At 43.2% G+C, this 16,084-nt stretch overlaps 1 protein-coding gene across 1 annotated transcript; it reads right to left on the bottom strand.

Annotated features, from left to right (window-relative positions):
• Positions 1–996, bottom strand: LOC137544721 (olfactory receptor 4C12-like). Its single transcript, XM_068265814.1, has one exon. The coding sequence runs from the start codon at positions 994–996 to the stop codon at positions 1–3; it is 996 nt and encodes a 331-aa protein (XP_068121915.1).
• Between the last annotated feature and the right edge of the window lie 15,088 nt (positions 997–16,084).

Here is a 16,084-nt window from a genome sequence, read left to right as displayed (position 1 = left end):
TTATCTGTGTAGCCCTTCTTTGCAGTTTAAAATCATTTGGAGCAAAGAATGCCTCAGCGATTTTGTTTCTACATGCAGCTTCCCGAAATGCTTCAATAATTTTATTTTCAAGGCTTGGGTCCGTACCCCATATATCAAAGGGTTGAAGAGTGGAGGAATCACTATTGGTATTATGGACAGAAGAACGTGAACAGTCAGAGAAAGCTTGACCTCTCCCAGTCTGTACCGGATGAAAACGAAGAAAACACCCACTACAAAGATCGAAAAGTTGATCAAATGTGTCAGCAGGGTGTGGAAAGCCTTGTGACGGGATTCCTTGGAGAGCTTGGAGCAGGTTATAAAAATCTTTACGTAAGAGAAACCAGTCACCAAAAAGGTGATGATAAAGTAGATGGTCATTCCCATGGCTGTATAAAGTCTAGTGGTAGAGGAGTCAACACAGGAAAGAGCGACAAGGGACATATTATCACAAAAAATATTATTTAATTTATCTCCACAAAGAGGAAGGCTCCTCGTCAAAAGAATTGCAATGAGGGTTCCTAAGAAGGAGATGACCCAGGAGCCAATGATGAGCTTCAAAACCTTCTCATTTGTCATCAAGGTGACGTAGTGCAGAGGGTGACACACAGCCAGGTACCGGTCGTAAGCCATGATGCTGAAGGTGCTCAGGTCATAAACGGCGAACAATGCCATGGCTGTACTTTGAGCAAGACAAGCATTGCGAGAGATGGTTTCAGTTGAGGTGATCAAGTCTACTATGAGCTTAGGGAAAAAAGAGGACGTTCCGAAAACTCCATTGAGGACCAGATTACTGATGAGAATGTACATGGGTTCCTGGAGGCTTCGTTCAGTCAACACTACGAGGATAATTGAGATACTCAAAGTCATAATTAAGGAATAAATAACAGTTGAAAGAGCACAATAAAGGCATCTTAGTCCTTCCATCTCCACAAGTCCTGAGAGTACAAATACACTGATGTTGGCCCCACTTTCCATTTAATGGCTCTTTGCTATAAAAAAAACAACAATAATGCAATAGGTATTAATTAGGATCCTGTATTAAATGACAGCTATCATAAAAATGTGTAAAATTTAAAGTACATGTCTATTAGTTGATGTTATACTCACCGCGGCCTTCTGTTCATGGTGTCCGCCCTTGTTCCCCTCAGTTATCAGTTCGCACGCGTGTGTGCAAGACAATCCAGCATTTTGTTTGTTTGTGTCATGGAACCATGCTCTTTAGCGTGACGTCAGTGGCAGTTGCATGTGTATCTGCACATAAGTACGTGAGCATGCGTCCGTGTTCGTGTGCATGTACGTATGTGCAGTATGTGGACGCAGATTTTCATGTGCATGTTGGCGTTTGTAATTGGCGCCAGTGTGCCTATTTAAACCCATCTGCCCTGAATACTGGTGCTGTCTGTTAGTGCAGCTTGTCAGCAGTTGTATCCTGTACTCTGCATGCATTTTTCCTTATTGATTACCCATTACTGAACTTGGCTTGTTCCTGTTTACGTCTGATCTCCGCCTGCCCTGGCCCGTTGCCTGTTTTTTCATTGACCATCGTTCTCCGTCTGCCTCGACTCCTGGTCTATTTCTTGCCTGTGACTGAACTCTGCCTGCCCTGACCTCAGAACTGTTGCCTGCATGAATCTGTACTTCGAATTGGTTCATCGATCTCCGCAACGTAGTGTCACTTGTTCTCTCCTGCCAATGGTGGGACAATCCCGGGGGTCGTAACCTGGTGGATACTAGGCAGAAAAGTAGTCTGTTGCCTGCTAGGGGTAGCGGCCCATTACCCCTTGTGGGGTGCTCTGGTGAAGAGCCGTAGTCACTTAGACTCCACGCCTGGGAAAGCCCACCCCTACCACTAGTGGTAGAGTCAACAGAGCCTGCTAAATGCAACAGTTGAATATTTATCCCAAAGTAAAATGCAATAAATCTACTTTTTCCAATGTCCCTGTCCTTTACAGAAGCTAGTGAAAATGTGATGGTTCTGATAGAATTTGGACTAGTCAATCTCCTCTTGGAGGATTTTCACTATTTTCTTCATTCTTTAGAAAAGCTCTCCCTGGAACGATCTATAACAATAGTACTAAAAAAACACCATTCTCTTCTTTTACTCACTAGTCTGGCAGTTGGAATGTAGAACTACCATCCAGAGAGGGCTTTTGAAAATAAATCAATTCCTAGGGAACTCACATGAGGATACGGATAGGACTAAAATCTGTCAGATCTGTCACATTTCTACAGCCTATTGTTAGTGACAGGAACATAGGAAAAAGGTAATTTATAATGTATTTGTGGGACAAATGTACAACTAATACACGTGCATTTTAAATTTTACAAATTTTAACAATAGTGGTCCTTCAATTAAAAAAACAAAACAAAATATTGTTTTGAGATCTTTACAGAACTTGTAAAGTAGAAGTATTAGGGTTATGTCCATATCTACAGTGATTTAAAATCATTCTTTATCTTCCTGTTTTTCTTTATTACTTAATATTTATTTTACTTAAAAAAATATTTATGAAAGCAAAGTGGCAGACAGACTCCCTGCTTTATGGGTTGTGTTTGCTGGCTGCATCTGACTCAAAATTCGACTAACATATCAGTCACTCAATTTAGTTTTGTAAGAATAGAAGAAAACTGGTATTTGCTTTAAAGAGGAGCTGTTAGGTATAAGGTCTCAGAGAAAAAAACACATATATCAGTAGCTAAAGATTGGCTGTACTTACATTACATATGCATTTCACTGTCCATGTTTGTACTTCACAGAATTTTTATATAGTATTTGCAGAGAATGATGCTCCTGACAGCTCATGGCAGGTTCCATGTTTGTCTGTCTCCTATGAAGCCAAATGTGTCGTCATGTCCTGCCTGCTTCCTGATGATTCCACTCAGAAAAAAGACAACACTACTGTGCAGTGATTATTAATTAGCCATGTGGCTAGGAACAATAGCGGACTCATGCAGTATACTCTGCTCTGTGATTTTTCAGTGCTGTGAGCTGGTCTGCATTACAAGCTGTTGTAACATGAGCCTGTAACTTCTCACTAGCACCAGAGGGGAGGACCCAAGGTGGGAAGGAGAAGCCCCAGAATGCTTTGCAGTATGGTATGCGGCCTCTCGGCCTCTTAAGAGCTTGGGTGTAACAGCCTTGCTGTTCAGCACACATCAAAAGTAAGAGAGATTTTTAACTTCAGTATTGCCTTTTTGGCTTCCTTCTAAACTGTTTAACACAGGAGAATAGAGGTTTAAATTAGCTTTTGCAGCCTGACAGTTACTCTTTAAAGAGGAACTCCGGTGAAAATAATGTAACAAAAAAAGTGCTTCATTTTTTACAATAATGCTGTATAAATGATTTAGTCAGTGTTTACTCATTGTAAAATCTTTCCTCTCCCTAATTTACATTCTGACATTTATTACATGGTGACATTTTTACTGTGGGCAGGTTATGTAGCTGCTGCTAGCTGTTTTGGCTGTAAGAGACAGTTGTAAACAGCTATTTCCTGTCTGTGAACCTTGTTACATTGTAACAAACTGCCAAAAGTACCACGGTCCCAGAGCTTCTTGTGGGAGGGGTTTCAGCACAAAATCAGTCATACAGCGCCCCCCTGATGGTCTGTTTGTGAAAAGGAATATATTTCTCATGTAAAAGGGGGTATCAGCTACTGATTGGGATAAAGTTCAATTCTTGGTCAGTTTCTATTTAATCTTCTTGACAGAGAAGACTTTCAGCCATCTTGTAGGAGGCAGAAGGCCTATTAGATAGCTTAATAACCTAGTATTTGGCCATACCCAGGGTACAAAGATACATATAAGCTCAAGTTAATTTCAGTCTTTTGTTTTAGTTAGTCATATTAGTATTCTGAGTTGATTAGTTAGCTAGGATGCTTCAACACATAAATACACCTCATAGACTGTAACGTGGGAAAAATGTTCCCCACAAAAGACAACATATCATACGTACACAAACACTACACAGTCATATACAGACACATACACAACTATCCCAGTACATAAAACCACAGTTATTTATACACAGCACCCTTCTCAAACATACAAGCAACTAAAACACAGCACATGTAAAGCAAGCATGAAATACACACACACAGGGCCGGATTTACCATAAGGCACTGTAAGCACGTGCCTATAAGCGCCTGATGATGGAGAGGCGGCTCACTACCCTTCGCATGTGCCTCCTTCCTTAAAGCGGGATATAACCCTGCATTTCAACTTTGCTCTAAAACATTATTTACATCATATTATATGCAAAAAGCATTTTTTTTTACTAGACCAGCATTGGAAGGGTTAAACACAGAGTTTTAAAGTTCCGTGGAGAGATATGCAGAAGTTCAGATTGTTACATTCTATTTAGTTAAATGTATCTATTGATAAATGTTACACACTCTTTGGCTGTCCTCCAACTCCTTCTCAGTCAGAGACAGTGAGTCACATTCAACACTTAGATACATTTATGTAAACAAAATGTATCTATGTCAGCTTTGGATGCGTCTGCAGAAATCTCCAGGAACTTTAAAGCTGTGTAACCCTTCCAATGCTGGTCTAGTAAAAAAAAATGCTGGTTGCATATAATATACTGTAAATAATGTTATAGAGCAAAGTTGAAATGCAGGGTTATATTCCGCTTTAAAGTGAACCAGAGACTAAGCACCCTCATGTATTTTACCATATACTGTACATCAGTGGGAACATTAGAGAAAACACATACCCTGCTCTCTGTTTTATCCTCACTGCTAAAAGTGTCTGTTATCAGCTGTGATAAGCATTCAGGCTAGCTTTGCCGAGAATGATTATTGCCGAGTCATTATAGCAGAGCCACAAGGGGGCAGGCTTGGGCTTGAAAAGGCACCAGAGAAGACAGACTCAGCTATAATCATTCTGTAGCAAATGGGTTTCTTATCAGAGGTGATAACAGTCAGATTAAACAGAGAACAATGAAACAAAGAGCAGATTAGGTGTTTACTGTCATGTTCCCACTGATTTATTAGGTAAAATACATGCGGGTGCTTCGTCTCTGGTTCTCTTTAAAGGGGCACTGTGGCGAAAAGTTTTAAAATTTAAAATATGTGCAAACATATACAAATAAGTAGTACCTTTCTTCCATTGTAAAATGAGCCATACATTACTATTCTCCTATGTTGCTGTCACTTACGGTAGGTAGTAGAAATCTGACAGAAGTGACAGGTTTTGGAGTATTCCATCTCTTCATAGGGGATTCTCAGCAAGGCTTTTATTCTTTATAAAGATATTACCTGAAAAGGATTTAAACAATGATGCTGTCCAGCTTCCCTGCTTGCTACACAGTTTTTTGGCATTTGGATAGAGCAACTGACTCACTAAGTGCTTTTGAAAATAAATAAATCCCTGAGAACCCCCATGAAGAGATAGACTAGTCCAAAACCTGTAGTTTCTGTCAGATTTCTAGTACTCACTGTAAGTGACAGCAACATAGGAGAGATAAAAAGAAAAACCGAGAGCCCGATATGGTGTAGTATGTTTTGGAACAAGAGGGATTAGTGTTAAAGTGGATCCGAGATGAAAAAATAACTGCAGCAAGTAATTTGTCTATATATCTTATCTAAAGTTGATATCGTTTACACAGAAAATCTAGCAGCATACAGCTTCAATAGAATATAATTATTTATTACTGTGATACAATGACAGCAGCCATATTCTGATTGTCATCATTACAGCCATATTATGATTGTCGTCATTACACAGGTAAACTGCTCTGTATCTCCACCCCTCACCTGTATCACCACTCCTCTTGCCACCCCCTTCCCTCTGAAATCTCGTGCATGCTCAGAGAACTGCAGCCTGCTAACGGGGAGGAAAGGGTTAGCCAGTGCAGGGTTTTAGAATCCAGGGTTGGGTGAGAAATAAAAGTTCAAGAGGTAGTCAGGAACTACAGCAGAGAATACCCGACATCAGATCCTCCAGCTCCCTGCAGCGTGACTTCTCCATTTGTTTCCTTCACAGAGAAAGCACCATTGTGGGGAGGGGAGGATCGAGAAAGCTGCTCTGGGAGCTCTGCTTTCACTCACTCTGAGCTCTGTTAGGGCCCTTTTCCACTAGCAATCGCTAGCGTTCACGCTGAACGCTAGCGATTGCTGAATCGCAATTACCGGCGATTCCCCGATGTTCGCGGCCGCAATTTTGCTATGCTATGCACTGCATAGCAAAATCGCGGCAAATATTGCTCCGCCGCGCGTTCGTGTTCCCGACAAAAACGAATCGCGGTAGTGGAAATGACCTACCGCGATTCCTATGTTAAAAAGCAAACCGTAGCGATTGTAAAATCGCTAGCGGTTTGCGTTTTTGCGATTCAGCCAGCGCTGGTGGAAAAGGGCCCTTACAGCCAGTCCCAAAAAGATTAACACTCTCCCCTTGACTTATTGCTGTTTTTAAACCAGCGGCAGCTACAAGGAGGGTGAGAAAGTGAAAGTAGCTGCCGCAGCCCTCCTCCTCCCTTATTTGTCACGCTGTTCAGACTTGCTGAACACACGCCGTGCTGTTGTGCTCCCAGCTCGGCTCTAGTCACACACACATGCCACACTAGTCAATTACTGTGTGACGCTGGGAGACTGCAGAAGAGTGATAACTCACTAGGGGAAAGGCTGAAGCTGCTGAGGAGAATAGAAGTGCATCCTTACGGTGCTGCTCACACAGGCATCGCGTGAGTTCAGCTGCTCCCTGACTGACAACGCCTACTCCTCCTCCTCCTCCAGCAAAAGCCTCCTCCTCCCCAGTCCGAGCTCCCATAAGCATTTGTGGCATTTGATTCAGAGCGCCGAGGCGCTGGAGAGCTGAGGGGGTGGGGGCTTCATTAGATTAATAAAAAATAAAGTACTTTTTTAAAAAATTAAGCATTTTGGAAGAAGATTGCCCTATGAAGTTTATGTAAGGGGCACATTTTATGAAAAGATCAAAACTTCACCTCGGATGCACTTTAAGTAAGTAATATACTCACAAACATGGGTTACCACTCAGGCAACCACTGTATAAGCAGGTGGGGAGATTAGACCGGTCCCCACTCAGGAATAAGATGTCGCTCTCTGAAGAAGGAAAAGAGGGTGTGTCACCCTTCCACCCAGGGTGGATATCTTGACAATTGGATGTACAGAGGCGCCAACAGGATAAAAGATGCAAAAAAGTTTAAAATATTCGGGTGGCCGTGGTGGGCCGACCACTCCCAAATAGACACAATGCTGTCGTTTTGAAATAAAGACAATTTATTCACATACTCCAAGAACAAAATCGTAACGCGTTTCATGGGCACAATCCCGCTTCATCAGGCATTAAACAAACGGAGTATCACACAGCTAGTGGTCCAATATAGGCTTGGCACCTGAGTGTGCGTATATGTGCAGGCGCAGTAGAGATTTTCTTGTACTGAGCCTGTGCTGAACACGCCTGGCTACAGGAACATGTACTAGGATACGTGTCGCCAGGGCGCAATGGGGGTCAACTTACAAGTCGACCTCCACTACGGGAAAAAAAAGTGAGCCACGGCGGGGGAACAGAGGATTGGTCCATGACTGCAAGGGCACAGGACAGCAGCAAGGGGCTGACAGAAGTCCCAGGTAAGTGAAACTCTTATTTTTTTATAAAGTTAACAGTTTTGCTTTAAGCCTTGTTGACAATTTAAACTTAATTTGCTTTAAGAAAAAACAATGAAAACAAAAAATGGGCAATTTGTATATCAAAATGGTAGCATCTGAGTGCCCTGTTTTTCTGGAAGAGTGGATTTAGCCGCTGTCCTACAGCAGCATACATTGTGACTTTTTAGACAATACTTGAGGTGTAAAACATATAAAATCTATAAAAAAAGGATCAGGATCCCTCTACTGATGTTCGGTCATTTGTCAACTGAACACGGATCAGGTGATTGGGTGGGCACCAGGGCCGGCTGAGACAGAGGCAAGAGAGGCTCCAGCCTCAGGGCGCAGTGTAGGAGGGGGTGCACAACTCACTCAGCTATCATTCCCCTATTGTGTTTGAAGCAGAGAGAAATAAGAAAAGGGGATACCTGGCAGTGACTGCAAGCAGATAGCTAGAGATTAAGGTGTTGGGGCCCTGGGGGGCCTCTTAGTCCAATAGCAATCAGTGTGTGACGGCTGGGGTGGGAGGGATGGAGGGGCGCACTTTGGTATCTCAGCCTTGGGTGCTGGAGGACCTTGTCCCGGTTCTGGTAGGCACAAAGCAGGTAGTTATGGAGCACGGTGCTCAGTGCTGAGAGCCACTATAGCACTATATGTAGTACAGCAAGTACAAAGCTTGTGGCTGTAGCAGAGAGAGATAGTAGATCAGATCTCTCTGCTGAGATCCAGGCCCATATGCAATTAGCTATTTCTCCTGAGTTTTCACCTAGGCGATATTTTTAAGACTTGTAAATAAAATGCTTTTTAAATCCCCAGCAAGCAAGCAATTACTCAAAATAATTTTACAGTACTTTTTCATCTACTTTTTAGTACTTTTTCCATTGCAAAGTGCTAAAAAAGTATTTTAAATCAAAGATGAAGATTATCTCCTAGGAGAAAATTTCAGTAGAAAAAGTTAATTGTATAAGGCCCCCGATCTTATATCTAATGGTTCACTGTGGCAATTTGTGGTGTTCCTGAATAGATCCTATGCATGTTAGCTATAAACCCTGAGATTCTGAGATTCATATACAGACCATATAAAATCTTCAGCTAGTGATGCTGAGGAGAGAGTATGAGGGGCGCAGGGTGCGCACAGTACCTGATCCTGCAGCGGCAGCAAACGCAGAACAGAATCATCCCCAGCCTTCCTATTTATATGTTTGTCTTATACCCCAGAGGAGACAAGGTCTCTGAGCAAATAAAGGCAGAACAAAAGAACAGTTCCTGAGGTCAGGGGAATTCATACACTTCAGTCACTCTTCAGCTGACATGGATTTATCTATATTAAAGAGACTCCGGTAACAAAAATTGCATCCTGTTTTTTATCATCCGACAAGTTCCAAAAGCTATTCTAATGTGTTCTGGGTTACTGCAGCACTTTCTGCTATCACAGTCTCTGTAATAAATCAATCAGGGGCGTAGCAATAGGCCCTGCAGCGCCTGCGCCCGCGGTGGGGCCCGGCCCCCCCCTGGGGCCCGCTCGGAGCCGTTTTTTGGGGGCTGGAGGGGTGGCAGCATGAGGGGAAAGCCTTGCCCACAGTCGGCGGGTAGAGGGGAAGTTCCCCCCTCTCCCTCACCTCGGGGCTCTCCCCTCTGCGCTCCCCTCCAGCTAGTCAATGTGTGTGGGCAGCGGGCAGCGGGCAGCGGCGGCGGGATACATACCTTCTTCCTTGCGTTCCATCGCCGCCTTCTCGCTCTAGCGGCTGACGTCACTTCCGGAAGCGGAAGTGACGTCAGCCGCTAGAGCGAGAAGGCGGCGATGGAACGCAAGGAAGAAGGTATGTATCCCGCTGCTGCCCGCTGCCCGCTGCCCACACACATTGACTAACTGGAGGGGGATTTTCAGGTGTCTGCTGCCCACATTACGATTTTCAGGTGTCTGCTGCCCACATTACGATTTTCAGGTGTCTGCTGCCCACATTACGATTTTCAGGTGTCTGCTACCCACATTACGATTTTCAGGTGACTGCTGCCCACATTACGATTTTCAGGTGTCTGCTGCCCACATTACGATTTTCAGGTGTCTGCTGCCCACATTACGATTTTCAGGTGTCTGCTGCCCACATTACGATTTTCTGGTGACTGCTGCCTACATTACGATTTTCTGGTCACTGCTGCCCACATTGCGATTTTCTGGTCACTGCTGCCCACATTACGATTTTCAGGTGTCTGCTGCCCACATTGCGATTTTCAGGTGCCTGCTGCCCACATTACGATTTTCAGGTGTCTGCTGCCCACATTACGATTTTCTGGTGACTGCTGCCCACATTACGATTTTCAGGTGCCTGCTGCCCACATTACGATTTTCAGGTGTCTGCTGCCCACATTACGATTTTCTGGTCACTGCTGCCCACATTGCGATTTTCTGGTCACTGCTGCCCACATTGCGATTTTCAGGTGTCTGCTGCCCACATTACGATTTTCAGGTGTCTGCTGCCCACATTACTATTTTCAGGTGTCTGCTGCCCACATTGCGATTTTCAGGTGTCTGCTGCCCACATTACGATTTTCAGGTGCCTGCTGCCCACATTACGATTTTCAGGTGTCTGCTGCCCACATTACGATTTTCTGGTGTCTGCTGCCCACATTACGATTTTCAGGTGTATGCTGCCCACATTGCGATTTTCTGGTGTCTGCTGCCCACATTACGATTTTCTGGTGTATGCTGCCCACATTAGGATTTTCTGGTGACTGCTGCCCACATTGCGATTTTCTGGTGACTGCTGCCCACATTAGGATTTTCTGTTGACTGATGCCCACATTGCGATTTTCTGGTGACTGCTGCCCACATGGCGATTTTCTGGTGACTGCTGCCCACATGGCGATTTTCTGGTGACTGCTGCCCACATTGCGATTTTCTGGTGAACTCTGCCCACATTACGATTTTCTGTCCCACATTACGATATTCTGGTGAACGCTGCCCACATTACGATTGTCTGGTGAATGCTGTCCACGTTACAATTTTCTGGTGACTGCTGCTCACGTTACGATTTTCTGGTGAACTCTGCCCACATTATGATTTTCTGGTGAACTCTGCCCACATTATGATTTTCTGGTGAACGCTGCCCACATTACGATTGTCTGGTGAATGCTGTCCATGTTACAATTTTCTGGTGACTGGTGCTGACGTTACGATTTTCTGGTGAACTCTGCCCACATTACGATTTTCTGGTGAACTCTGCCCACATTATGATTTTCTAAAGGCCCACATTACGATTTTCTGGTGAACTCTGCCCACATTACGATTTTCTGGCCCACATTACGATTGTCTGGTAAAATGCTGCCCACTTTACAATTAATTTACAGTGAAACGCTGCCCCATTACGATTATTTGGCACCTATGGGGGGGGGCCCCATCCAAATATTCGCAGGGGGGCCCAGTGATTTCTAGTTACGCCCCTGAAATCAATGTATCTTTCCCCTGTCAGACTTGTTGGCCTGTGTCTGGAAGGCTGCCAAGTTCTTCAGTGTTGTGGTTCTGCTATGAACTCCCCTTCCAGGCCCCTCTATGCACACTGCCTGTGTATTATTTAGATTAGGGCAGCTTCTCTCTTCTCTCTTATCTTTTACAAGCTGGATAAATCGTCCTCTGAGCTGGCTGGGCTTTCACATACTGAGGAATTACAGACAAGGGCAAAGCTGTTTGCAGGAAGAAAAGAGCAGCATGAAACTTCAGAGCATAAGAGATGCAGGGGGAAAGAAACACACAAATGATCTCTTGAGATTCAAAAGGAAGGGTGTATACAGCCTGCTTGTGTATGGATGTATTTTCTATGTGTGGACATACTGTACATCAACCTACTTCCTGTTTTGGTGGCCATTTTGTTTGTTTATAAACAAACTTTTTAAAACATGTTTATAACCACTTTTAATGTGGCGGGGAGCGGCGAAATTGTGACAGAGGGGAATAGGAGATGTCCCCTAACGCACTGGTATGTTTACTTTTGTGCGATTTTAACAATACAGATTCTCTTTAAGTAATAACATACTTTGATTACAACCTAATTTCCAATACAGGTCTAAGGGCTTGTTCACACTATAAGCGTTTGGATATTTTTTTAAGCGCTGGCGATTTTAGAAATCGCCCTAAAAAAGCACTTGTGCAATGATTCCCTTTGAGAGTGTTTACATATGAGCAGTTCGATTGCGATCCGCTTCCAAAAGCGCTGCCTGTACCATTTTCTGAGCGCTTTGGCTCAATGGAAGGTATAGGGAAATCGCAAAGCGCTTGAAAAAACGCTTTGTATAGCGATTTCCCAAGTGCTTTTAAGAATGAATACATTGTATTTATTCTTTTACGGGTCAAAAAGTTCCCTTCCTGACATCAAAATCTCAATTGCTCATCAAAAGCGCTTACACAAAATCGCTCGACGCTCAGAAAACGTCGGGAATCGCTTTAAAAAAATCACGCTCAAAAGCACTCAGCGCTTTCGATTGCACTTGCGATTTATAATGTGAACAAGGCTTAACTAAAGTGTAAATAAAACAATGCAACCACTTGTATATATTTTCAACCCTGTATTTAATTGAAAAAGCCTAACAAAACCTTTGCTAATTAAAGTGGTGTAAAAGTCAGCATTTCTACTTTGCTCTGAAAGATTCCTCACAGCTTGAAAGCTTCTATCACAGAATATTTTTTTTTAGCAGAACATCACTGAAATGGTTAAACAAAGCACTTTGTCCTGCTATTCAGCTTCAAATCTGCATCCAAACTGAAGATAACAGTATCTTTGTTTGCATTTCAAGTTTGATAAATTTGTGTAAACACAGTGTAACAAGTGAACATGAGCTCTCTGTGCTCCAAGGACACAAACAGCTCAGAAAAGCCAATTAGAAAATGTTAATATATAATAAAAAAGTAGTTTGAATAAAATGCAATGGCAGGTTTCAGGGCAAGATAAACTACACTATGGAAACTGGTAATTTGTAAACAGACAATATTACTTATGAGTAATAAAAATTAGGAAAACGCATTTTTTGAATGTTATGTCAGAGTTTCAGACCACTTTAATTGTATTTTTTATCAGAGCACATGGTACAGAGGTAGTGCTTGCATGGTCTGTTCTAGGTTACAGCAAGTTATTAAAGTGATCTAAGCAGCTCCTGGCTTCAAATAGCTGAAAGGGCTGCCATCTTACAGGAGTTCAAAACCCCTGCTGCTTTTAAACTGTCTTATCCAGGCTAGGTGTGAAATTCTTCAAGTGCGTCTTATGTTTTCTGTTTGAAGTACAATGGGGAAGGCTCAGGGTTTGTTTGTGGATAATTAAGTCTAATGAGGTGATTTCTTATCTGACTTCCATCATCTGTTGCTCTCCGTCCGCAGGTACTTTCATGGACGCAAGAAGTGTGTATTTTAACCCTTAAATGTAAAAAGATGAGGTAAAATGAAAGGTTTTTTTAATAATAAACCACATTTTTAGAATGCATTTTTAATTTGCTATAGGGCTGCACTGGGTGTTAAAAATGATGCTTGGTTCACTTTAAGCTGCCTCTGTGTTGTTCATACATCCGACCTGAAGAGTTCAGTGTTCTAGTTGTTTACTATACGATGATTTGTACTGTGGTGGGCTGTTGGTTCTGGCCAGCCCTGGCTAGAGTCATGCGTAGAAGACAGTTGGTGTAGAAACAGATACCTGCAAGTTTGATTTGCATGGCTGCATACAATTAAAGTGGACCTGAACTCTTGCACAGGACAGAAGGGAAACAGAGAGAAATCCATCCCGTATGCATTTAGAGAGTTTAGCCTGTCTAATTCCCTTTCATCTGCGACTAATCACCACTGTAATTTGATCTCTCTGCTGAGTCCACTGACTGCCTCAGCAGAGCAGCTAATTATTAAATACAGGATGTTAACCCTATGTCCACTTCCATGAAAGCAGGAAGTAGACACACTGCAGATTTATTGCAGGATTTGTATCAGCTGTAACAAAGAAATGTTTTTTTCTTTAAAAGTTATTATGCTGTTGCTTATCTTTAAGAGCAGAGAGAAAGTTTTGAGTTCAGGTCTGCTTTAAGAGACTATAGGCACACTAGTCCCCAATAGCTCTACATGTGTAGATTTACATATTCACCCTGTGGTGCATCATGGGAGTTTATTCACATTGAAATAATCAGTAATACTTTCTGTTTTAGGAAGGCACTGCAGGGACTCGGGTCAGGTGAAGGGGTTGGTCTTGCAGCATGAACTGGAGGTTAGTGGACTAAGGAATAGGTGCAAAGTGTGTATTAAATCAGTGATTATAATCAAAAGGTGAGTTATGATAACACATCAATGAAGAGTGACACAATACACTGTGACAAGTATTACCCTCCTTTAACATTAATGCAGGTAATATAAAACATATAAACATTTTTTCCCTGACCTCGGAGTCAAACTCACAACCTCATGCTTCATAGGCAGAGGCTTCTCAGCTGGCTAAGCATATACACATTTAAAATGAATATACAATAGCAATTAGCAAGGGTGTACTGACCAAATGTCAGTAAAATGGCAGTGCACAAGGAGTGTACAACAATTTTAACTGGTACCTTCAACAGTAAGGCAGTAAGGTGTTGTACAATTAGCGCAACCTGTGTTACTTTGGTAAAGTGTACATTGCCAGGGTACAGCATGTTACATTACTTGTGTAATACATGGTACCTGGCAAAGTGTGTATTACTAGGTAATGTGGGTCATGTTAATAGCACATCGTGCGCTACCTTAATGTCAGACGTACTGGCAAAGTAGCCATGTGCTCCCTTCGCATGTCGCATAGCAACTTTTCTGATGTTTTGTAAATACAATCTGGGTACATGTGTTGAAAACCCTCTATGTTCCATTTTCGACCATTAAAAAAACTCCCACTAGTATAATGCTAATGCAAAATAACTTTTATTGAAAGTACAATTGATGAGGAAATACATATTTTTATCCCAGTCCCTTTTCACTTAGACAATAATCATAACTTCATTTTACCAAAGTGGAACTTTGTAACCTTTGTATAGAAGCAATGGGGCTTATTCACAAACCTTTTCTGTTGAATTATTTCACCTTACTTATTAATTCACAATTTCTCTCTCCTTAAATGACTTAAAGAGACTCTGAAGCGAGAATAAATCTCGCTTCAGAGCTCATAGTTAGCAGGGGCCTGTGTGCCCCTGCTAAACCGCCGCAATAGCGCCGCTAAACGGGGGTCCCTTCACCCCCAAACCCACCCCCGCAAAACTTGGTCGTCAACTTGGTCGCAGATTTTTTCTTCCTGGAGGCAGGGCTAACGGCTGCAGCCCTGCCTCTCAGCGCGTCTATCAGACGCGCATCGCCGCCTCCAGTTAAAGTTAAAGCGAGGCCTCACTTGGTCACGTGTAAAAAATTACTTTATTATAGAAAAAACACAGCAATCACAGACTGAATCAAGGAACTTCTAATAAAACTTTAAAAACACTCTTAGAACTTGAGGATTGACCTGACAGCCCCTGCGTCCCACGCACGCATCATATCCATCCATTCATTCATGACATTCATCCGATGAGAGGCAATTGCATGCATTTATAGACAACCACAGAGCTCTGGGTGAGAAACTAATGTCGGCACAGCAGTCCAAGGCTACAGCTAAATTGAACTAACACAAGGCAGATGAATAGCTGGCCAGCTCTAAAGCTTATTTCCATTCAGCTTTCATGAAGAAGAGATCGCAGTCCATATCATATGTGGGTTCACAGATTCCACAAATCCACCTCTTGGAAAGACAGCAGTAGTTAATTGTATACAGCACAACAGCATTCTATTATTTAGCTGGTATCTGTCATCAGCGTAGATTGTAAGAAGCGAGTTAGCAAGCTGTTATAGCAATAGCATTAGTTCCATCAGCCAGTTAAAGCAATGCATGATACACTCTGTGCTGACCGAAGGGGAAAGAACCCCTGTTTCTTACGTGTCCCAGTAGATCTATTCCGGGTGTCCAGATCATGTGCATGCAGGCTTGATCATCTCATCAGTATTGTTGATGAACGCCACTATCGCTGGATCAGCGCATTCACACAGCGGCAGCGCCGGTGGCGGCAAGGAGCAGCGAGGAACGCTCTCAGAGCGGCGTAGGCTTGTAACAGTGGCCGTCCTGTAGCTCCTCCCACTGCGTCGCCGCCTCTCCCCCGCCCCTCTCAGTGAAGGAAGACTGAGAGGGGCAGGGGAGAGGCGGAGGTACGCATCTGATAGACGCGTGTGAGGGCAGGGCTGCGGTGGTTAGCCCTGCCCCAATGCGGAAGCGCTCCCTGGCTGTACAGAGCTTTCAAGATGAAACAGGCACACCATCCGACATCAAATTCTCGGGGTGCTTGGTGAAGTGGCATAGGCAGTACCACACTTCAAGTAAATCCACAAAGTCTCACCAGCACACCACCAGTTGCAGCACACCTTTTATTGTGCCATTATCCACAGA

This window comes from Hyperolius riggenbachi, chromosome 2, assembly GCF_040937935.1.
Source record: "Hyperolius riggenbachi isolate aHypRig1 chromosome 2, aHypRig1.pri, whole genome shotgun sequence".
NCBI classification, from domain to species: domain Eukaryota; kingdom Metazoa; phylum Chordata; class Amphibia; order Anura; family Hyperoliidae; genus Hyperolius; species Hyperolius riggenbachi.
The sequence above is the reverse complement of the archived record's forward strand: the minus strand, read 5'-3'. Positions and strand labels throughout refer to the sequence as shown.

Excerpts from the sequence above, each read along its gene's own strand:
- LOC137544721 (XM_068265814.1), bottom strand. The coding sequence starts at position 996 with ATGGAAAGTGGGGCCAACATCAGTGTATTTGTACTCTCAGGACTTGTG.